The sequence below is a fragment of the Elaeis guineensis genome, chromosome 2 (assembly GCF_000442705.2).
Source record: "Elaeis guineensis isolate ETL-2024a chromosome 2, EG11, whole genome shotgun sequence".
Lineage (NCBI taxonomy): Eukaryota > Viridiplantae > Streptophyta > Magnoliopsida > Arecales > Arecaceae > Elaeis > Elaeis guineensis.
Window position 1 is genome coordinate 120,896,890 of NC_025994.2, and position 25,114 is coordinate 120,922,003.

The 25,114-nt window shown below is 37.3% G+C and overlaps 1 protein-coding gene and 1 long non-coding RNA gene across 2 annotated transcripts; both read left to right on the forward strand.

Annotated features, from left to right (window-relative positions):
- The first annotated feature begins 4,117 nt into the window (after positions 1-4,117).
- On the forward strand, positions 4,118-5,260 carry LOC140855388 (senescence-specific cysteine protease SAG39-like). Its single transcript, XM_073251275.1, has 2 exons — positions 4,118-4,541; positions 4,659-5,260. The coding sequence occupies exons 1-2, from the start codon at positions 4,118-4,120 to the stop codon at positions 5,258-5,260; spliced, it is 1,026 nt and encodes a 341-aa protein (XP_073107376.1).
- Positions 5,261-18,022: 12,762 nt separating this feature from the next.
- Positions 18,023-19,350, forward strand: LOC140855508 (uncharacterized). The gene is made up of 3 exons (XR_012138419.1): positions 18,023-18,672; positions 19,032-19,103; positions 19,191-19,350. It is a non-coding gene; the product is annotated as an uncharacterized lncRNA (long non-coding RNA).
- Positions 19,351-25,114: the final 5,764 nt, after the last annotated feature.

Consider the following 25,114-nt stretch of genomic DNA (forward strand, 5'->3'; position numbering starts at 1 on the left):
GGCACACCCCGATGACCCGATCATTGCGTAGGGTCGAATGTCATCTGATGTAATTAGTCGGATGGTGTCCGACGCATTTAGTCAGGAAAACGATGACAAGTCGAGTTTCCATTACCCAGACCTAGGTCGGGTACTTACGTCGCACCGTGTGATAAACGGTGGTAAGTCGAATATCCTTCGACCGATCGTGACCTGGTCGGTAAGTTGCGAATGCGATGTTGGTCGCGTTGGCGCTTTGCCTTTCTCGATCGGGGCCGAGTCGGCAAGTCAGCCGATCATCCTGCCCGATGGTTTAACTGTAGAAAGAGTGTAACTCCCGTCGTCATGGATGTATCGGTCCTTTTAAGCACCCGATGCATCGTCGGTGATCGGGCCGTTGGTCCCCAGCGGAACGTTGGGCCCAAGTCGGGACGCCGGAGCTTGTACCCCTACCTGGCGTGCCAAAACCTGTTGCGGCCAATCCCCTCGTCGTCTGATCGCCGGGAACGAGCGCCTACAAAAGAAAGTCCGCACTGACCGGAGGTGGCTCCGGCGGGGACCCTCCGACGGTCAAGTCAGAGAGGAGACTAGGCAACAGTAGAAAAGAATCAAGGAGCTCAACGAGAGAGGGAGAGAGCGAGAGCTAGAGAGGAAGGGTTCAAGGGTTTCGGAAAGACCTCGTCAGCACTGTTGCCTTCTCCGATTTATAGTAAGAGGTGGTATGGTCCCGCCATCGGTGATGTAGACAACTAGAGAATTATCAAATCACTGAGGGTTGTCACGTCGTTGACGAGCTGACAGGTCCTAGAAATTAATTTGTGTCCTTGGCAGGACAACGCCCCAGATTTTCTGGCAGGACAACGCCCCCTGGCGGTTGCACGGCATGTCCTTGATAGGACTGCAGCCCATGCCGCTCGTTCAGTGTCTAGAAGGGCCAACAGAGGTCGGACGTCAGTTGTCCAAACCGACGGTGAGTCGGTGGTGTCCCACCCGACAGGGAGTCGGCGATGCTAGATCGGCTTTCAGGCGATCAGAGGTAGTGTTGGCCGGTCTGGCCGACACGTTCCGGCCGGGCATGATCGGTAGTTACTGTTGGAGTTGCCCGTCGTCAGTCGGGCAAAGTCGGTCGGTCCGTCCTCGAGGATGGGTCGGCATCGGGACCCGTCGATGAGTCGGCGTTGAGGATGGGTCGACGTCGTGACCCGTCGGTGAGTCGGCATTGAGGATGGGTCGGCGTCGTGACCCGTCGGTGAGTCGGTGTTGGTGAGTCGGCATCAGGATCGGTCGATATATCCCAACACTGATCATAGATTGTTTGGGCACCCTTGTCTCTTGATGCATCAGAAGCCAAAATGGAGCGGTATTTATGTTATATAATAAGTCCACACAAGATTTCACCTCAGATCCAACATCATGTGCTAGAGGCTTATATATGTATATGGTAGTGTGCATTCATATGTCTATATTTGTTTTTTGGCCGCATTTAATTATATATATATATATATATATATATATATATATATATTCTAGTATCATTTGTACTTTTATCTGACATTTCTAGAATGCGGAACTTTCTCTCCTCACATAACATAAATTGGCAAAGAAAGAAGATCCTTTGGTTTTTAGACTTTCTTGCACCCCTTCATATCAAGTTGGTTTGTCCACTTATATCAGATTTAAGAATGCATCTGCGAATGCCACTATTCTAGCCACCATATATCTAAGTTTGCCTAAACTGGCGTTGGCTGATACTGTACACGCATCGAATGCTTAACGATTGTTGTATCAATTTCTCCTTCATTATAACTTTTGTGATAGATGATTCCTATCATGGTGTACATGTCACTAAAGTTGCAATCCATTCATCCAGTATGTTATGTTCATCCAATTAGAAAATTTTGCACTAAACCAAACACTGACTGTCACTCATATCTCTCTCTTCTCTAATCTTGCAAACTTCCAATTCTCAGGATGGAACCATTATACGTGGCCAAAATGAAATTTCACGCCTCGCTAATGGACGTATGGAACCCATAAACAAGGATTGCTGGCAGAGTTGGGCGTGCTTTGACAGGTCTGTCTATATTCCTGTGGTGCTTTATTCTCTCACATTTCAACATTTTCGATAGGAAGGTGCTGCCTCTGGCTTGCTTATGGTGCACACTACTATGAAGCGATGATGACAGGACCGGTGGCATTATCATCATCAAAAGTTTATTAAAAGAAAGTCCAAGCATATAGTATTGTAGCTTTTATCATTATTTTAGAGAACCTTATCTATTCAGTTCTTTTTTGTAGGTGTTTTTGTAAATTGTTTGCAAGAAGGGACTTAAACATATTCTTAAACATTGTCTTGGGTAGTAGGATTATGCTTCAACTATGACACTGCCCTCTAGAATTAAAAAGGTCCTCTGCATGTCAAGTGAGTGTTGCAAATTGTTGCACGAGGTTGGTGAGATGTCATATGTTGATAACGTTACTTCAAGACTGCTAATTGAGGTTTCATTACTGATCCATTTTCCATATTATTGTTGATTCACTTGATTTTGTAACATATAATCAGGCTATATTCAGTTATTATAGGAGGCAATCATGACCTCTCCTTTTTCTTTTTTTTCCCTTCTTATTTTAGCTATTTATTCTTAGAAGGACAGTATTGCTCGAAACAATCTTGGTCATCTTTCAAACATGGCATCCCATCCTTAGAAGAGAATTATGGCGGAAGGCAGTTTTGATAATTACCTTCCTACAATGACCATGATTTTCTTTCTGTATTGTCATTGTATGAATTTCTATAGTTGCATTCGATTCATTGACAACATGTATATATGCATGTAGCAATGACATTCAATTGAGCACAAAGAGATTTCGTCTTCTGTTTTACTTATCACCCTCCAACACTATCTAGCTGTTTAACTCACTTAACTGCAATCATTCCAAAGTCTTGACACAGTAATGGGTCACTGATGCTTCGTGCTTGCGTTGTTAATTCGGGTTTTGGGTCTCAAGAGCCATGCTCATGCCATTGGCGATACGCTCATGCAGACAAAGCATGTGCAGTAGATTGGCTAAGGATGGGCAAGCCTATACGGATGTATCAGAGAAGCGATAATTCCAAATCATCAATGACAACTACGGATATCTATCAATAGAGCTGGCGATCGCAAGTATAAGCTCGGCCTCAACCATTTTGCGGACATGAACAAGGAGGAGTTCGAGGCCTCCCACCTATGGGTTGCAGTAAAGCCCATGCTTCCAAAGTCTGTGATAGCGAGCATAACAAATACTTAAATTAATTTAGAAATTTTAAATGAGATACATGTATAGCGGATAGCTTTAGCATATGACATATTTACATTTTATATTAAAATTTTGATAGTAAAGGTATGTATAATTTAGTTATATTATACTATACTTATATTATAATTTATTTTATGTATCATCGTATCTCCTTTTTCCTCACGCCATTTCAAATACTTGGACAGCTAAGCACTACTCATCAGCTTCATTTAGAGGGAAACCTTATCCAGCCACTTTCCATTGCCAAAACTTGATTTCAAGTGAAAAGTTTTTTTATCATAATTTTTTATCATAATTATATTAATATGTTACTATATATAGCCTGATTATTTTCTATAAAAGAAAGTGAATATATCTGCAATCTGATCGATGGAAGAAAGAGTGAATCTAGACCCATCCATGTCGGATATAACTCACTACAATATAAGATCTGATTCACTAGCATATTCTCAACCATATTATTATTGATCCATTTTCCATATATTGTTGTTGATTCACTTAATTTTGGAACATATAATCGGGCTATATATACTAATGCATGGGGACAGTTGTGACCATTAGCTCAATTTTAGGTTGTTATAGGAGGCAATCATGAATTTTCTTTTTTATTATTTTAGGTATTTATTTTTAGAAGGGCAATTTGATCACTTTTCATCTTAAGAGGATTATGGATAAACACAAATTTAATTACCTTTCTATCATGATGATTATTATATATATACATATAGCAGCAACAAGAGATTTCATCCCTTGTTTTTCTGATTTTTGTACCACCCTCCAATACTATCTGGCTATTTGACCCACCTAGCTGCAATCATCCCAAAGTCTTCGCACAGCAATGGTTCACCGATGCTTTGTGCTTGCGTTGTTAGTTTTCGGTGTTTGGAGCTCTGGAGCCATGGCTCGTGCTATTGGTGATGCATCCGTACAGGCAAAGTTCGAGCAATGGATGGCTAAGTATGGACGAGTCTATATGGATGCAACAGAGCAGGAGCGGCGTTTCCAAATCTTCAAGGACAACTACGAGTATATTGAGTCTGTCAATAGAGCTGGTAATCTTACTTATAGGCTCGGTCTCAACCATTTCGCAGACATGACCGATGAGGAGTTCAAGTCCTCTCACCTACGCGCTCAGGTAAATTCCAGGCGTCCAAAGTCCACGACTGGAAGCTTTCGGTATGCCAACTTGAACAACTTACCTAAAAGCGTGAATTGGATAACCAGTGGTGCAGTCACTAACGCCAAGTCTCAAGGGGGATGTGGTAAGATATAGCATACAACGAGTTATTTATTCTCAAGAAGATACAATTAATGCGCTATTTAATTTTAAAGAATAACGGGATACAAAAAAGATAATGTTATCTCAAACAACTGTACAGGGAGCTGCTGGGCGTTCACTGCTGTAGCTGCCATCGAAGGGATCGCTCAAATCAAGACCGGCAATTTGATAACTCTGGCACCGCAACAACTTGTGGACTGTGATCATCATAGCAGTGGATGCCGCTGGGGATACCGAGGCAGCGCCTTCTCTTACGTCATTAGTAATGGAGGCATAGCATCAGAAGTTGATTACCCTTTCAAAGGAGTTGTCGGCGATTGCAAGGCCAACCAATCCTTATACCTGTCAGCTAGTATTGACGGCTATGAGATGGTGCCTTTAAATAACGAGACTGCGCTCATGCAAGCAGTCGCGAACCAGCCTGTTACAGTTACCTTTTGTCCTGACGGGGAAAACTTGAGGTGGTACTCTGCTGGTCTCTACAAAGGTCCGTGTGGAAATTGTGCGACCCACGCTATGACGGTTGTTGGTTATGGGATATATGAGGACCATGGTCGGGGAACTGAATATTGGATATTGAAGAATTCATGGGGTGAAGGTTGGGGTGACAAAGGATTCATGTACATGGAGCGTAACGTTGCTTCACAACAAGGGCTCTGTGGCATTGCCGGATATCCTTTATACCCAACAAAAAAAGTCTGAAAGTCTATTTGGGATTATTATTAGTAGTAGAGCTTTTGAAGCATTTGGAAGTGGAACTTTCGAGTAGTAGAATTTATGAAAGTAGAGCTTTTATAAAAAGCTATTTACTGTTTGATAATTATATTGATAAAGTGCTTTGAGAAAAACAAAACAGCTTCTCGATATTAGTCAGAAAGTACTTTTGGAGAAAGCTTTAAAATACAGATTTTTTCAAGTAGACCTTTTCAGCTTTTCGATAAAATCAAAACAGCTTTCCAATAATTTTACCAAACACCACCGTATCACTCCAAAGTGCTTTTTAAGAATCAGAAAGTGTTTTCTGGCACTCTAAAAGTTTAGCCAAACAGAACCTAAGAATCTTCCACTATGGCATCTTAGGAATCTCAGTAGCCGGAATAGCTAGAAATTGAGGTTGAACATTGGCCATCATCATGGAAGCAAGTAGTTATTATATTGTTTATATCATAGTAGAAATAAGGTGGGATGTATTCTGAGAAAAGATCTTCAATATATCAATAAATCTAATTTATCTCTTATTTTTTTATCTTTATTTTATATTTCTTCTATATTACTAGTAGGATTCTAATTTTGGCATAATGGTAATAGTAGATCTCTTTTACCGTAACCTCGAATAGCCCTATCTCCCCATCTAATCATATCCATCTATCTTCGAATGGGTAGTATGACAATAGCTTAAGTTCTTCAAGATCAAGGTATATGGGCCCATGCTACATATTGGAATCATCTTTTTTTTTTCAAAAATCTCTTTTTTGGCTACTCAAATATCAGTATTATGTCCCCACATCTATCCTTCTACCATGAAATTGTGCAAACAAACTTTCTGACATGCACATCCCTATATAGTGAGAAAAGCTTGACCAAAAATAGGTCAATATTTTTGTTTGATTTTTTTTTTCATCTCCATTTTTTTTTCAATATATAGATTAATAGTCTAGCAACAACTCAAGTAGTGCTTAAACAATTCCAAAACTTCTCACATATGTCAATGGTTGCAACATCTACCATGTCATGTTATAAAACATATATAGATTTATAACCAATTAGTTGCATATCTCTTGCATGCTAGGGGAGATTCACAATTTAAGCCATACTAATAGTGTTTTCCGAACATTTTATTTTGAGAACCTTATTAGGTGATGTCCCTGTTATTGTTCTACACAACACTGGTAGGAAGATGCTTTGCCTGTACCCACAACCCGATTTACTACACCAACATGTTAAAGGAGTACATAAAGTAATACAGGGGAATGGCATGACTAATATCCCAATCAGCATGTAGAACTTTGCTTCGTCTCTATTTGCACTACTTGATCACATTGGTAAACAGTGAACTGCCTTGAGTTGATCCATTTCATGCAATTTACTACATGGCATGAAGGGGCTTGGGTCAGGTTCAATGGAGTGAATTAAATCCCTTAATGTGCATTACACATTTTCCAAGATTAAGCATGACGAGCAGCCCAAATTGGAGAATCTAATAAACAAATAGTAGTCTTTCCATAGGCATGCGTGATCACTCATCATGCTTTGAAATATGTGAAATGCCCGATATTATCGTTTATAAAGATTTTGATTGACTTGAACATTAAATAGTCTTTTATCAAACAAATTTCTGCAACAAAGATTCATTTTCAAATTAATCCTAGATCACGGAAGTTCAACTAGATTCACTATTGGCATTCAAGTGCAACCGACCGCACCCCATCACCTCGGTTGCCTACTGACCTCAATATTTGCTTTGGATTCCAATGACAATAGATCATATTTATATAAGTTCTCGAGATAAAGATCCCAATTCCTATGGAAGCCTCCATCCTCCAACTTTGGTTCCTCTTATCTATTGAGGCAACAAAGCATCATCTAAAAGTTGTAAGAGAAAGTTAAGTTAATATATTATTACTAATTACGTAAGAGAGATGAGCATAGAGGGACTTCTTCTTAGACTTTCTTTCTACTTCTCTAATTGGAACAACACCAAGAAACCATTGATCAAATATAAACACACATTATCATCATTCATTCACAACCATGCTGATCTCTTCATGAGCTGTGTTACCTAGACAATCATGTCATGGTCCAGAATCCGTGGATATCATCTAGCTCAACTACATAGTAGGCACGTGGATGTTTATGAAACTCTATGGTTGTCATTTTTTGTTGGTGTGAGGAACTTTTCTAACAATGAATTTGACCCTCCATTTTCATGTTAGAAGTGAGCATTCATTGTTTTAATATTGGCCAAAAATATAGGTGTTCAAAACATTTTCCAAAATATTATCTCTTGTATCCTTGAGTTAATTTGGAATGGGCTAAGTGTATGGAGGATTCACATTTAACAAAAAGAAAAAAAATGAAGATTCACTACCATAGAAGATAATTTGGTCAATGGAGAAGATGGGGTGAATTTTATTTCAGTTTTGATTCGCTACTATATGACATCTGATTCACTGGCATATTCTTCGTGTTTCATATCGCTGTTGATTTACTTCATTTTGGAACATATAATCAGGCTATGTATACTAATATATTGAGACGGTCGTGACTACTAGCCTAGTTATGATGATGCGGCGATTAACACATCTGAGATTTGGTCAACACACAGTCAATGGGAACCGTTTATGATAGATTTTCTAGAATTTTTTGTATGGTAATTTTTCAAAGTTATTCACCGGGCATAAAATTTATTTAGAGCCAATTTACTGTTCAGTTTTAAAATCAAAAAAATACCAAAGTTGGTGCAACAAGATTCCATCCTATTACAATTTTTGGTTCAAATACGCCGATGGCCTGCCATTTGAAACAAAAAAAATAATTCAATTCATGAAAATGGTGCCATTAATAGTCGTCATGGGAGGCAATCATGACATCTACTCTCCTTACTTTAGCTATTCATTCTTAGGAGTTGCTAGAAACAAACTAGATCATCTTTGCGAAGACAAATTTGATTACCTTTGTATTATGACCATAATCAAATTAGTTTTCCATTTTTGCTACAACTTATGGTGAGGGATTGGGCCTGCACAGGGTCTCCCTTGTTCTGCACCTTCTTTCCCTTGTTTTGGCTTCACCAACCAACGTCGGCCGTGGCTATAATCGGGGCCTTCACCCTCGTCGGACACCACTGTGGATGAATAGTCGCTGGCCTCTCCCTGCCGTGTTTGAGAGGAAGGGAAGGAAGAAGGGGAATGTCCCCGGTTTTGAAGAAGAAGAGGAGGAAGAGAGAGTCTATGAGTCTCCCGGCAAACCCCAATAGATAGTTTTAGATAAACAATTTTCACCTTATGGTTTTATTTTTATATTGAGATTTGTTTTGTAGGATAACAATCCTCTAGACTATAGAACTCGAGCAGGTTTCTTGATATCTGAATTCTTGACACCCTGCAACACTATCAACTTAATCCACTTAGTCGTAATCATCCCGAAGTCTCTGCATAGCAATGGCTCATAGATGCTTTGTGTGTGTCACGCCCCGAACCCAACACCCGGGTCGGATACGTGATGACCGCACACTCCTTAGAGCAAGCCCTAAAGAATATGCAAGGTCAAATTAAATCACTACAATCTTAACATCCATAACAATTAATTTCAATAATAATTCATAAAATCTTGCATAATTACAATTAACATTCCTTCAATCCTCTGATCAGGTATCAACGGTACTCTATCTATGCATCCACTCACTCACAAATCCATACCATAGCCAACCATGGACATCTTGTAACTCTGAGAAGAAAAAAAAAATGAAGAGGTGTGAGCTTTACAGTCCAGTAAGAATTTTCATATCACACCAATATAATAATATAATCTGAAAATAAAAATAAACAATAACACATAAAAGTCGATGTTCACTGTCCAAAATACTGCAAATATTTATAGATTATCTGTTTTATCAAAAGAGATGCATCATCATATGTTAAATAAGTGAAACAATTTTATTCAACGATTGTTTCATGTCTTATCTTTCTATTTTCTTCTATTATCACATCATCTTTAATTCCTTTCTTTTTCGCTTTAGCTTTAGCTTTGGCTTTGGCTTTGGACTACCAGGATCATGCGACGATCTTTTATTCGGATCGATTTCTGTGATCTTCCTCGGATCAAAATATTCATGATCTTTCTCGGATCAAAGTGGCCATGATCTTTCTCGGATCAAATCATTCATGATCTTTTTCGGATCAGATTCTTCATGATCTTTCTCGGATCATATTCTTCCACATATAAACCTGTGGGGGCTGTCCCAGGCATAAGCTCCTGGCAGGCTATTCCACATGACAAGGCCAGTCCAAACCATATTTCTCTTTCTTTTTATTTTCATAAAATTATGATATTTAACTTTATTAATCAATTCATCTTTTGCAGTGTAATAAATATGTCATACACATAATCATGCCATCAATCGCTGATATATTTGTATTGATATAGCATACTCATGCTCAAAATCACATAAATAAATAACAATGTCTCAGATATAACAAATTCATCGATCTCAAATCCAACGATGCAAAATCAATGAGATAAAACCAACGGTAAAATAACATATATAATGATGATCATGTATAGGGATTCTTACCTTTACCGGTGACTGATCCAAGCACAAAAATCAATATTCTTCTTTGATTTATGAATTCTTTAACAAAATATTCCACTCGATATCATTTGCAGACAATCATCTCTTCATAACCCTGATCAAATATAAAGATCATATATGGAGAAAATTACCGATAATCGATCCTAATAACACAGATCGAGGACCTCTCTTAGGATTAATCAAAATTAGAATTTATCTAAGTATCTAGATCCTCCACTGATCCATAAGACTTCTAGAGAGAGAAAATCCATGAAGAGAGAGAAAATTCTAGAGAGAGAAAGTAGAGAGAGAAAGTGGAGAGAGAATCTTCGTATTCTTTCGATGAGGCAATCATGATCGAGATCATCAAAGATCCTATCAGGATGACTCAATATGAATCAAGTGTTACAAATTTCAAATAGAATCGGACTGGGATCAGATCTACCGCACGAATTTCGGAGCAATCTCAAATCATCATATTTTTATTTCAAATTTATCCTAGGGTTGGTGATGTAATCAGAGAGAGAGTAGAAAGATTCTAGAGAGATAAAATCCATAAAAAGAGAGAAAGATCTAGAGAGAGAAAATAGAGAGAGAATCTAGAGAGAGAAATTAGAGAGAGAAGGTAGAGAGAGGGGAGAGAAAATTTTTCTCTCTTCTTCTTCTTTTTTTTATTTTATTTTATTTTTTTTTTCTTTCTCTTTTTCCTTTTTTTTTCTTTTCTTTTTTTCTTTTTTCTTTTTTTTTTTCTTTTTCCTTTTTCTTTTCTTTTCTTTTCTTCTTCTTCCTTCTTCTTTTCTTTTCTTCTCGTGGCTTATTTTTGATCGAAACAGGGGATCTTTGATCCCCTCCTTGGTTGGCCGACCGATGGTACAGTCAGTGCGGGGATGGTCGGCAGCCAAAGGAGAGATGATCCGGCGGCAAGAGGCAGCCAAACCGGTGGTCGGCGGTGACCACCGACGACGGAAAACGGCAAAAATAAGAATTTTTTTCGCAACAAAATTCGGCGACTCCGGTCGCCGGCAAGCGTGCACATCGGCACGGGAAGGAAGGGGAAGGAGAGAGGAAGGGGAGGAGGCTTACCTCCGTCGCCGGCGAAGCTTTTCCAGCGAGAAATTGGATGCCACAGTGATGGGTCTCCGTGAAAAATTTCCGACGATTGCCGTCGTTTTGCCCCGAGATTTTTGATGGAAAGGAGAGAGGAGGGATCTCCTCCTTAAATAGGGCCGGAGGGAGCTTGTCTCCGACTCCGATTGGGAGCCAGTGAACGGAGGAAGAATACTCTCCCCTGTTTCTTTCCTTTTTTTTTTTTGGTTTGGGCTGTGGCTGATTTTGGGCCGGGGTATTACATTCTCCTCCCCTTCAAATAATTTCGTCCTCGAAATTAAGTTATATTATTTGAAATATATTTCAAAGTATATATTTTTCATGTCATTCTCAAGCTTACGATAATGTCTTATATATTATTTATTTCTCATGATCTTCCAACAAATTTTATATGTAGACTCTCATCTTAAAAAAAATCTCAATCTTCTATATCAGTTTAAGTAACAATATTAATTTTTTTTTTTACAATATGAGATCTATATTAGAACTTTCTAAGTTTGAACTAATACCAGAATTATCAAGCTGTTAATAAACTTGAGATATCTAAAATTTCTTGGCATTATCTACAATGAAACAACCTACTGACAAAAATTATCAGGCTATGATGATCATATTAGATCAAAATTTATAGCATCCTTTCATTATCAATAAAATCCTTCCTTATTTGCAACTAATGTATTCCATCATAACTTTTGATTTAAAGGTTTAATATTTCTAATCAATTCAGACCATCACGCTTTTGCTGCGCACTCTGATCTCAACTTACCAAATTATATAAGTCTATCAAAGATAAAATATCCTTATATGTTAGATCAATCCAAGATAGATCCAACCTTCAAATTTTATATAAGACTTAGAGCAAAATTTTAAGTTTCTTTATCTTTACTACCTTCGGGTATAGCATATAAAAATTAAAACTTGATCCACTTTCTATGTTTGAAATCATTGCATAAGTTTCATCACTCTTCAAAAATCCGACATGTCTAGAATTAATTGGAGTTAATCTTAAATTTACCTTACAATCATTTAGATAATTTCTAAATCAATCTTTCTTTTTAAAAGAATTAATTCTAACTTGACAACTAAAAGAACTCAAGCCAACATCCTTAAGTAGAATCATCTTGATTATTTCTTATAGAGCTCCGTTCATCATAACCCTTAATATTAATCAATAAATCCATACAAAATTTTATCCCTTGTATAAGTCATTCAAAATTTAATACTAACAAGATGTCTTAGTTCAATTTAAAAAATCCAAACTTAACTTGAATAATTAATACACTTCACCATCTTCAACAATCACAAGAAAAATTAAAAAAAATCTAATCCAAAGATAGTAATACGAATTATTAAGGATTTCATCATAACCTGTATATCATACTCTGACAAAATAAATTTTCTTCTTTAATTTAATAACAATATCAAAAGACTTTTGATCCACTTAAAAAAAAAAAAAGCTATTGACTTGAAATTCAATGCAACTTGAAAGATCAAGGAATCATATTCAGAATATAATATTTTGAGTAACCAAAAATTTCACCAAGATGTGTATCTCATATTCTCATAATAAAATTTAAGTATATATATATATATATATTTTTTTTTCATCTAAGATTGAGTTTCATATATGACCTTTTATAGGTTTAGTGCTCAAAAATATTTCTCTCTCATATGATGAAATTTCTTCTTAGATCATATCCTAACTTCCTTCTGATAAATTTAAAATTTGTAATGCTCAGATAATTAACATCAAAATCAGAAAAGTTATCATGATCTTCAATCATATAAGTTTTACATTCCAAAATCCTCTAGTATACTTAACATAACTTATCAATAATTTCCACTTTATTCCAAGGTCAACTCTTTTCATACTTAGGTCAACCTTACTAATTGAAATCTAAGATATAACTCATAAATTCTATTATAGATATCATATGCCACTTATACATAAATTTCATCTTAACATCTATTGATTCAAAATCTAAATATTGAATCTTCTCTTTTATATCTATCATGTTCCTCATGATCATAAACTAAGTTCAGATATCACTAGAATTACAATTCTGAATAATTATAACCTTAAACTCAAATACCACTTAAATCATATTTCCTAGTGATCATAACCTAAACTCTAATATCATACTATCATACCTTTAATGATCAAAATCTTAAACTCCGATATTATCAATCATACTCTAGTGATTATAATCCCAAAGTTTTGATATCACTTATATGACAATCCCTAGTGACCTTAAACTTGGGCTCTAGTACTGTTCTGTCATATCCTAATCACTTGTATCATTGTCTCCAAATGAACATAACTTAAGGTCTAAGCTCAGATGCCACTCTGTCACATCCTACTGATCTTACATAAAGTTTTAATATCTCTTCATAATCTCTAGTGATCTTAAACCTAAGCTTTGATATTATTCTATCACATCCTAATTATTTATATCGTAATCTCCAATGATCATAACCTAAGCTCTATTATTACTCTGTAATGTTTAAATCACTTATATTATAATCCTTAATGATCATAACCTGAGCTCTGATACCATTCTGTCACGCCCCGAACCCAACACCCGGGTCGGATACGTGATGGCCGCACACTCCTTAGAGCAAGCCCTAAAGAATATGCAAGGCCAAATTAAATCACTACAACTTAACATCCATAACAATTAATTTCAATAATAATTCATAAAATCTTGCATAATTACAATTAGCATTCCTTCAATCCTCTGATCAGGTATCAACGGTACTCTATCCATGCATCCGCTCACTCACAAATCCATACCATAGCCAACCATGGACATCTTGTAACTCTGAGAAGAAAAAGAAAATGAAGAGGTGTGAGCTTTACAGTCCAGTAAGAATTTCCATATCACACCAATATAATAATATAATCTGAAAATAAAAATAAATAATAACACATAAAAGTCGATGTTCACTGTCCAAAATACTGCAAATATTTATAGATTATCTATTTTATCAAAAGAGATGCATCATCATATGTTAAATAAGTGAAACAATTTTATTCAACGATTGTTTCATGTCTTATCTTTCTATTTTCTTCTATTATCACATCATCTTTAATTCCTTTCTTTTTCGCTTTAGCTTTAGCTTTGGCTTTGGCTTTGGACTACCAGGATCATGCGACGATCTTTTATTCGGATCGATTTCTGTGATCTTCCTCGGATCGAAATATTCATGATCTTTCTCGGATCAAAGTGGCCATGATCTTTCTCGGATCAAATCATTCATGATCTTTTTCGGATCAGATTCTTCATGATCTTTCTCGGATCATATTCTTCCACATATAAGCCTGTGGGGGCTGTCCCAGGCATAAGCTCCTGGCAGGCTATTCCACATGACAAGACCAGTCCAAACCATATTTCTCTTTCTTTTTATTTTCATAAAATTATGATATTTAACTTTATTAATCAATTCATCTTTTGCAGTGTAATAAATATGTCATACACATAATCATGCCATCAATCGCTGATACATTTGTATTGATATAGCATACTCATGCTCAAAATCACATAAATAAATAATAATGTCTCAGATATAATAAATTCATCGATCTCAAATCCAACGATGCAAAATCAATGAGATAAAACCAACGGTAAAATAACATATATAATGATGATCATGTATAGGGATTCTTACCTTTACCGGTGACTGATCCAAGCACAAAAATCAATATTCTTCTTTGATTTATGAATTCTTTAACAAAATATTCCACTCGATATCATTTGCAGACAATCATCTCTTCATAACCCTGATCAAATATAAAGATCATATATGGAGAAAATTACCGATAATCGATCCTAATAACACAGATCGAGGACCTCTCTTAGGATTAATCAAAATTAGGATTTATCTAAGTATCTAGATCCTCCACTGATCCATAAGATTTCTAGAGAGAGAAAATCCATGAAGAGAGAGAAAATTCTAGAGAGAGAAAGTAGAGAGAGAAAGTGGAGAGAGAATCTTCGTATTCTTTCGATGAAGCAATCATGATCGAGATCATCAAAGGTCCTATCAGGATAACTCAATATGAATCAAGTGTTACAAATTTCAAATAGAATCGGACTGGGATCAGATCTACCGCACGAATTTCGGAGCAATCTCAAATCATCATATTTTTATTTCAAATTTATCCTAGGATCGGTGATGTAATCAGAGAGAGAGCAGAAAGATTCTAGAGAGATAAAATCCATAAAAAGAGAGAAAGATCTAGAGAGAGAAAATAGAGAGAGAATCTAGAGAGAGAAACTAGAGAGAGAAGGTAGAGAGAGGGGAGAGAAAATTTTTCTCTCTTCTTCTTCTTTTTTTATTTTATTTTATTTTTATTTTATTTTCTTTCTCTTTTTTCTTTTTTTTTCTTTTCTTTTTTTCCTTTTTCTTTTTTTTTCTTTTTCCATTTTCTTTTCTTTTCTTTTCTTCTTCTTCTTCCTCCTTCTTTTCTTTTCTTCCCGTGGCTTATTTTTGACCGAAACAGGGGATCTTTGATCCCCTCCTTGGTTGGCCGACCGGCGGTACAGTCAGTGCGGGGATGGTCGGCGGCCAAAGGAGAGATGATCCGGCGGCAAGAGGCGTCCAAATCGGTGGTCGGCGGTGACCACCGGCGACGAAAAACGGCAAAAATAAGAATTTTTTTCGCAACAAAATTCGGCGACTCCGGTCGCCGGCAAGCGTGCACATCGGCACGGGAAGGAAGGGGAAGGAGAGAGGAAGGGGAGGAGGCTTACCTCCGTCGCCGGCGAAGCTTTTCCAGCGAGAAATTGGATGCCATAGTGATGGGTCTCCGTGAGGAATTTCCGACGATTGCCGCCGTTTTGCCCCGAGATTTTTGATGGAAAGGAGAGAGGAGGGATCTCCTCCTTAAATAGGGCCGGAGGGAGCTTGTCTCCGACTTCGATTGGGAGCCAGTGAACGGAGGAAGAAGACTTCCTTCGGGAGTCTTCTCCCTTGTTTCTTTCCTTTTTTTTTTTTTTTTTTTTTGGTTTGGGCTGTGGCTGATTTTGGGCCGGGGTGTTACAGTGTGTGTGTTGATAGTTCTGCGTGTTTGAATTTTTGGAGCCATAGCTTGTGCTATTAGCTATGCATTCGTGTGGGTAAGGTTCGAGCAGTGGATGGTTAAGCATAAGCAGGTCTATGTGGATGCAACAGAGAAGGAGCAATGATTGAAATCTTCAAGGACAGCTACGAGTACATCAAGTGGCAATCTTACATATACGATCGGCCTCAATAATATCGTGGACATGATCGATGACAAATTCTGAGACTTTGTCCTAATGTGTTCAAGCAAACCCAAGAGAATAATGGTTAGGTCAACAAGGCACGAGCAATAGATGGCTTGGTATGTATGGGTCTATAAGAATGAGCAGAGGAGGAGTGACGATTCCGAATCTTCGGGGACGACTTCGAGTACGTCGATGGAGATGAGCCAAAAATATGCCTTATTTAGTTTTCTTTAGAATCCTAAAGGTTTAGTTGCCTTGTTTAGATCCATAAATTTCCTTTGTTTTTTGGACACTATAAAGTTAATTATGCTCTGGTTAGCTATTTGTTTACTGGTGTTACGTCGGAAATCTAAATATCTATGGATTCATGTACTTCAAGTTCAAATTGCTAGAAATCTTGTGCATCATTATGCTACTTTGAGCTGGTTTAGCTTATGCTTATGTCTTGAATTGGTTCGTTTGTTTATTACCAGAATATGCTTGTCATGAAAGCTTTTTTACATCTGTTTTCCATGGAATCATGGTTTAGATCATCTTGGATTGGAGTTCTGGCATGTGCTTTCTCTTGTTTTATATTGCTCGGCCTCAAGCTCTCCCCCATCCCCATGCGTTGTTTTAGAGCCTATGCTTGCGAGTTCCACGGCCTTCGGTTATTATTGCAATAGATTTTAAGCAAAGCATACAATAGCGTCGACACTTGCCTCTATTCCAGTAGTAGTAACAAGAAAAATGCTGCCTTAACTTGCTCTTGCCTAGTTTGCGGGCTGGGGGAGGAGTTGACAGAGTGTGCCCTCCTTCGCTGTCCGAGGATAAGTCTGATTTAGAGGATGGTAGATGGCCAGTAGCAGAAGGCACTCAGTGACCCTTGACTTCCTTCATTCCTTGATGCGATCTGTTATAGTACGATCGAGGGATCGATCAAAGACAGTAGGATGGTATATGTCACCTATCAGATTTGACTGTCTAGGAATAGTCTTTTGTTTGATGCTAAGATTGTACCTATGCGGTGTGTGCTAGAAAGAGCTTGTTGCTTAGCTGTGGAGTACTACCACTTCGATACTGCTAGCCCAAGCCTTACCATCTTCAATTTCTGAAACTCTCTTGTTGTACCTGCAGTGACTCGGAGGGTTATTTTCATTTCCTCAGAGCCTCCATTCTCGAGGTTTATTAAGGTCAACTTTGATGGTAGTGTTAGAGATGACAGAGGTGGTTCGAACTTTATCATTCGGAGTTCAGATGCGAGAATTTTGGCGGTGGGAGGGTCTCAGCTCTTTGATCCGATCGTCTCTGATGTCGAGCTTCGTGCCGCTTGGATGGGCATTATTTATGTGAGGCAGGAGTTGCGGGCTGAGAGGATTTTCATCGAGGATGATTCTGCCACTGTCATTGTCTGAATTTAAAATGAGATGAAACATTTGAATGTTCATCCGTTTCTCCATGACATCAGAAGGTCCCTTTGTCTTTTCACTAAGATGACTATTCGGCATGCTTATCGAGAGGTTAACAATGCCGCAGACAAGGTGATTTTTTTTGTTGTCGAGTATTTTGGAGATTGGATCTATTGTCAAGATGACATCTATTTTTATATTTTAATTTTTTAAAATATTTTTATATTAAAATAATGTGATCGTCCGTCTGTATCAAAAAAAAAAAAAAAAAAATCTATGATATTAGTTATCATATCGAATGCGTGCTTCATTTGGTATACAATTTTAAAGTTCTCCCCCCCCCCGCGCGTCCTTACTTTCTCCCTTGCGTCCTCTATTCTCTCTCGCTACCGAGATGGGTTTTCAAACCCTAGCCCACCCGACCCTCCCCCATATCCTTGCGAAGAACTCGCCTCTCCTCGCGGCCTGCCTTCGCCTCCCCAATCAGGAGATCCATCTACCTTGGGGCAGTGGAAAGAGCCGTGACGTGATCGATACCAGTAGCTTTCGATCGATGAGATAGAGTTTCTCACCGTTCTTGTAATTTTTGAGGTTTTCTTGGGTTTCTCGACTCCAAAGAATGGGATTTGTGTGTTTCCTCTTCAATTTCCGCCACCAAGAAATGCTGTATGGATAATGGCGGCGTTGGGCTCCGGACACCAGGGAGAGTCTTTCGCCCATCTTGGGGACGCCTTATCTGAGCCATGTGCGGTTGTTCCTTTTTTAAAAAAAAAAAAAAATTAACATTTGTTGTTTTGTTCTGATTTTCTTTTGTTTGGGTTCTTGTTTTATTACTTATTTTAGCTTGGGGAAAGACAAGGAGGGCACCTCGCCTGCCTCCTCCTCCTCCATCACCTCCACTCCTTCCTCTCATGGCTATTTCCAAATGGCGAGGCAATCTTGGATGGTCTTCACTGGAGCATGCATATCCTTTCTGGCTTTAGATGCTGCTATATTTTTGTTTTCACCTGTTTCAGATATTCACAGGGAAAGTCCTGTTCTTCCCATCATTTTCCACCAATGATGGGTTTACGATCATGGGTATGCTAAGTTTTTCTCGTCCTTTTGTTTGTTTCTATAATATTTTGTATGGTTAGTGTTATTGTGATTTCACCCCTATTTGCTTCTAATCCAGAAGCTCAAGTTATTGGTGGTGTATGATATTAAATGTGGCTTTCGCTCAATGGAACTAGCGAATGCTTAACAATTGTTGTATCAATTTCTCCTTCATTTTAACTTTTGTGATAGATGATTCCTATCATGGTGTACATGTCACTAAAGTTGCAATCCATTCATCTAGTTTGTTATGTTCATCGAATTAGAAAATTTTGCACTAAACCAAACACTGACTGTCACTCATATCTCTTTCTTCTCTAATCTTGCAAACTTCCTATTCTCAGGATGGAACCATTTTACGTGGCCAAAATGAAATTTCACGCCTCGCTAATGGACGTATGGAACCCATAAACAAGGTTTGCTGGCAGAGTTGGGCGTGCTTTGACAGGTCTGTCTATATTTCTGTGGTGTTCTATTCTCTCACATTTCAACATTTTCGATAGGAAGGTGCTGCCTCTGGCTTGCTTATGGTGCAGACTACTATGAAGCGATGTTGACAGGACCGGTGGCATTATTTGTTAAAATGATAATTTGTCATTTTCAATGTAAGTCTTGGAAATAGCTGTTTTGGGATTGTGGGTTTGTTAATCTTAATTATATTTTAGAAATGTGTCAAAGTTAATGAGTCTGTTGACTCTTTGGGATGTGTTGGTCTCTTAATTACAAATCTAGAATCATTCTTCAGATGATATATATATATATATATATATATTATATATATATATATATATATATATATATATATATTATATATATATATATATATATATAGATTTGTAATCTAAAAATATTGAAATAAAAAATAATATAATTCAAAAAGTTCTCTTTCTTCTTCTAAAATCTCCAACAAATTTTGGTATCAGAGCCCAGCCAAAAAAAAAAAAAAGTTTGTCAGAAAGAAGGGAGTCCAACATTCTACAGCCACGATGTCAAGAGTGAAAGAAAATGGCCTCATCCAATCCTATCATCTTCTTCTCATATACTCCCAGCCAAATACCCATCTTTGATGGAGAACATTATGAATATTGGAACTCTCAAATGAAGACCATCTTCATCTCATAAAATTTATGGGATGTGGTGGAAAATGGATTCGAGTCCAAGCAGATACGGAGGAAGAGCTTACTGAAGAAGGACAAAAAGAGTTAAAAGAGAACATGAAGAAGAACGCCACAGCTTTGAGGATTATTCAACAAGAGGTGAGTAAATCAATTTACCCCAGAATCTTCGGCATCAAAAAGGCTCAAGAAGCATGGGAAGTCTTGAAAAAAAAAATTCAAAGAGACGATAAAGTAATCTCCATCAAGCTGCAAACTCTATAGAGAGACTTCGACAACTTGTCTATGAAGGATAGTGAGTCAATTCGTACCTTTTTTTCAAGAGTTACTGAAATAGTTAACCAAATAAAGAGTTGTGGTAATACGATCCCAGAAAAAAAAAATTATTGAAAGAGTTCTCAGGTCTCTTCCACAAAAATTTGAGCATATTGTTGCTGTTATTGAAGAAACAAAAGATATGTCTTGGCTTACAAGGTATGAGTTGTTTAGCTCTCTGGAAGCACATGAAAGGAGAGTTAACAGCTATACAAGCCAACCTCTCGAGCAAGCTTTCCAAATGAAAGCTAATCTTGGAGAAAAGAAATCTGATTCTTCGAAGCATGGACAACGAGGGGGCTCATCTTTCCAAGGCAAAGGGTGTGGATATTCTGGACGAGGCCGTGGTCGAGAACAAGGAAGGAAGTCATCTTCACAACAAATTGACTCGAATTGCCATGTTTGCAAGAAGCCCAACCATGAATCGAAAGATTGCCGTTACCGCTGTACTCGGTGCAGAATCCCAAATCATTCGAAGAAGGATTGCTGGTTCAAAGACAAAGGCCAAGAGATTAAAGAAAAGAATTCTACGGTAAATCTTGCGAAAGAAGACAATCTTGAGAAGTTGTTCTTCTCTTCTGAAGAACCCAACATTAAAAATACTTGGTTTTTGGATAGTGGATGTAGCCACCACATAACAGGAGATCGCAAGTCCTTCATCAAGCTAGATGAAAATTTTTCTTCGCAAGTGAAGCTTGGAGACAGTAAGCATCTAAAGATTGAAGGACAAGGTATTATTGCTGTAAACACTAATAGAGGTAACAAAAGACATATTTATGATGTCTATTATTCTTCCAAAATTACTCACAAACTTGAGTGTTGGGCAGATGATGAAAAATGGTTACAAGCTGATCTTTGATAATGATCAGTGTGAAATTTTTGATAAAAAAATAATCAAAAATTGGCAGCTGTGAAGATGAATGCAAATTACCTATTTCCTTTCGATACACTGAAGTTGCAGAATTTTGCTCTAAAATCAGGGCAAGTTGATGAGTCCTATCTCTGGCAATTAAGATATGGACATTTGAATTTCAAAAGTCTGCAACTATTGAAGCAAAAGAAAATGATGAATGGACTTCCTCAAATTCATTCAAAAGAGCAAGTTTGTGAAGGTTGTGTGTATGAAAAAATGCATCGATTGCCGTTTCCAAAAGCAGCATGGATAGTTCAAAGCCCTTTGGAGCTTGTTCATGCTGATATATGTGGTCCAACTCGAACTCCTTCACTCGGTAACATGCAATATTTCATTCTCTTTGTTGATGATTATACGAGAATGATATGGGTTTATTTTTTTAATAAAAAGTCAGATGCTTTCAGCACTTTTTTGTATTTCAAAGCTCTTGTAGAAAAATAGAGTGGGTGTTTGATAAAGACACTCAGGACTGATCGCGGAGGTGAGTTTGTCTACAAGTCTTTCCTTGATTATTGCAAAGAGAATGGGATACAAAGGCAGCTTACAATCCGATACACACCTCAGCAAAATGATGTGGCAGAAAGAAAAAATCGAACCATTAAAGAAATGGCGAGAAGTATGCTAAAAGGCAAGGGTCTTCCAAATAAATTTTGAGCAGAAGCCATCAACACAGTAGTGTACATTTTGAATCGTTCTCCGACGAAAGCAGTTCTAAACAAGACCCCATTCGAAGCATGGTTCGATCGAAAGCCAATGGTGACTTAGCTGAAAATTTTTGGGTGCATTGTCTATGCACATGTGTCCACTCCGAATAAGGATAAATGTGATGAAAAAGATGAAAAATTTTTCTTTATTGGCTACAGCAATGAATCTAAAATGTATCATCTTTTTAATCCAGAAATAAATAAGCTTGTTCTCTCGAGAGACGTTATCTTTGATGAAATGATAGCATAGAAATGGGAAGCTACTGAAGCTTAGGTTGCTCAAGAACCTGGTGGCTATGCTTTTATCCCATAAGATGTTGTTCCTGTGGTATCTCCAAATAACCAACCAGAAGCCCCGAATGAACAACAAGAAGTTGGTGCATCTTCTTCTAATCATGATTTGGACTCAGATTCTCCTAGGAGGTATCGTTCTTTGACTGATATTTATGCTTCTAGTAACTTTGTTTTATTTGCTGGAAAACCACAGAGTTTTGAAGAAGTTGAAAGAGAAGAAGTTTGGAGAGAAGCCATGAATAAGGAGATTGAAAGTATTGAAAAGAATCAGACTTGGGATTTGGTTGATCTTCCAATAGGAAAAGATGCAATTGGGCTAAAATAGATCTTCAAAATAAAGTTCAATGAAGATGGAAGCATTCAAAAGCACAAAGCCAGAGTTGTTGCAAAAGGCTATTCACAACAATCCGATGTTGATTTCAATGAAACCTTTGCGCCCGTGGTTCAAATGAAAACAATCTGAGTTGTTCTTACTTTGGCAGCCCAATTGGAGATGGAAGTATTTCAGTTGGATGTAAAGTCCGCATTTCTGAATGGAGAATTGGAAGAAGAAGTGTACGTGCATCAACCCCAAGGCTATGTTGCAAATGGAAAAGAAGAAAAAGTCTATCAACTTCGAAAGGTGCTTTATGGGTTGAAACAAGCCCCTCGAGCTTGGAATAGCAAGATGGACTCTTATTTCTAAAATTTTGGTCTTCAACGTAGCCAAAGCGAACCATCCCTTTATATGAAATGTGAAGGTCAAATTTTTTTGATTGTTTGCTTGTACGTTGATGATTTGAATTATATAGGAACCAATTTAAAGATGGTTCAAGATTTTAAAAAGGTCGTGATAACTAAATTTGAGATGACTGATCTCGAACTTATGAAGTATTTTCTCGACTTTCAAGTCAAGCAATCAAAAGGAGAGATTTTTATCTCGCAAGAAAAGTATGTTGAAGATTTGTTGAAGATATTCAAGATGAAAGATTGCAAACCAGTGTCTACTCCAATGGCACTTAATGAGAAGATGCAACAAGATGATGGTGTAGACATGGCTGATGAAAAATTATTTCGAAGCTTAGTGGGATCTCTCATTTATCTTACTAACACAAGACCTAATATCATGCAATCAATAAGTATTGTTTCAAGATACATGAGCAAGCCTAGCAAGGTTCATTATGCAGTAGCAAAGAGGATCTTAAGGTACTTGCAAGGATCAAAAAATCTGGGGCTCAAATATGTGAAAGAACCGAACTTCAAGCTTGTTGGCTTCACTGATAGTGATTGAGTTGGTTCAATGGATGACAGAAGAAGCACTTCAGGATCTATTTTGTTTGGGTTCGAATGTGATATCGTGGGGTTCAAAGAAGCAAAATACCGTTGCTTTATCTTCTGCGGAAGCTGGATACACTGTAGCTACAAGTGCAACTTGTGAAGTTGTTTGGCTATGAAGACTCTTGATAAACTTGCAGTAGAAAATTGAAGAACCCACCGTAATCTATTGCGACAATATATCAGCAATAGCAATGACAAAGAATCCAATTTTTCATGCAAGAAGCAAGCACATTGTACTCCGTCATCATTTCATTCGAGATCTAGTAAGCAAAGGAGAAATTCACTTGGAGTTCATGGGAACAAAAGAGCAACCTGTAGATGTTCTGACCAAGCCAGTTACTAAAGAGAAGATTGAGAAGTTTAAAGACATGTTGAAAATTACAAATTAAGAAGGGGTGTTAAAATGATAATTTGTCATTTTCAATGTAAGTCTTGAAAATAGCTGTCTTGGAATTGTGGGTTCGTTAGCCTTAATTATGTTTTGGAAATGTATCAAAGTTAATGAGTCTATTGACGCTTTGAGATGTGTTAGTCTCTTAATTACAAGTCTAGAATCATCCTTCAGGTGCCATATATATAGGCTTGTAATCTAAAAATGTTGGAATAAAAAAAAATACAATTCAAAAAGTTCTCTTCCCTCTTCTAAAATCTCCAACATTATTATCATCAAAAGTTTATTAAAAGAAAATCCAAGCATCTACTATTGTAGCTTTTATCATTATTTTAGAGAACCTTATCTATTCAGTTCTTTTTTGTTGGTGTTTTTGTAAATTGTTTGCAAGAAGGGACTTAAACATATTCTTAAAAATTGTCTTGGGTAGGATTATGCATCAACTATGACACTGCCCTCTAGAATTAAGCAGGTCTTCTGCATGTCAAGTGAGGGTAGCAAATTGTTGCACGAGGTTGGTGAGATGTCGTATATTGATAACGTCACTTCGAGACTGCTAATTGAGGTTTCTAATGCTTGTTGTGATGGTAACTTTGAGTTAAAGTTTGGGTCCATATCGCTATATTGAATGGATGCCTCAATTGTTCTTCCATATGAGAATAAGAGGTCATTTCCACTGGGTTTAACTGTTGTAATAATCTTACAAATAACGAGCGTGTTGTGCAAATTATCTAGAGCTACATTTTGAATCTTTTTCACCTCATAATGTCAGGGTTTCAGCAACATCTTTTCTTAAACTTCTGCTAACAAGTCTTCTTCATGTTATTTCATAATGCTCCCCTAATTCAAGACCTTTCACATAAACCTTTTGTCTCTTCTCTGAACCTTGATGACTTTGCATATGCCGACTGGCTTGCAAACCATGGTAACAAACTTTCTGTTACTGAATACTGAAGCTACTTTTCTGACTTTGTATCCCTCGAAAGTGCTAAAAGTCTAGACCTTGGTTTATCATTGAGGCCAATTGCTGTATAACTAAAGTTACTGAATTCGTGTTTTAAAAGGTAGTTACGGTATGGAGGCAGTTAGGGCACCTTATTGTGCTTAGGCAAAAGATAGGAAGTTCAGTGCGCCACATAAAAATGTTTAAAATTCTATCGTAATACATGCATAATACATTTTTTTTATCATCAAATCTCCTTGGGGTTATATTTCGTGCACTTATCTATGCTTGTTTAGCTTTCTTGGCCAATATGACCATCAAAAGTTGACTAAAATGCTTTTTGGAAAAGAGTGCAGCAAAGTAACTTAACAATGGCATAACATCATGCTTTAAGAAATATTTTCATTATAACTTTGAACGTTCTTAAGTCAGTTT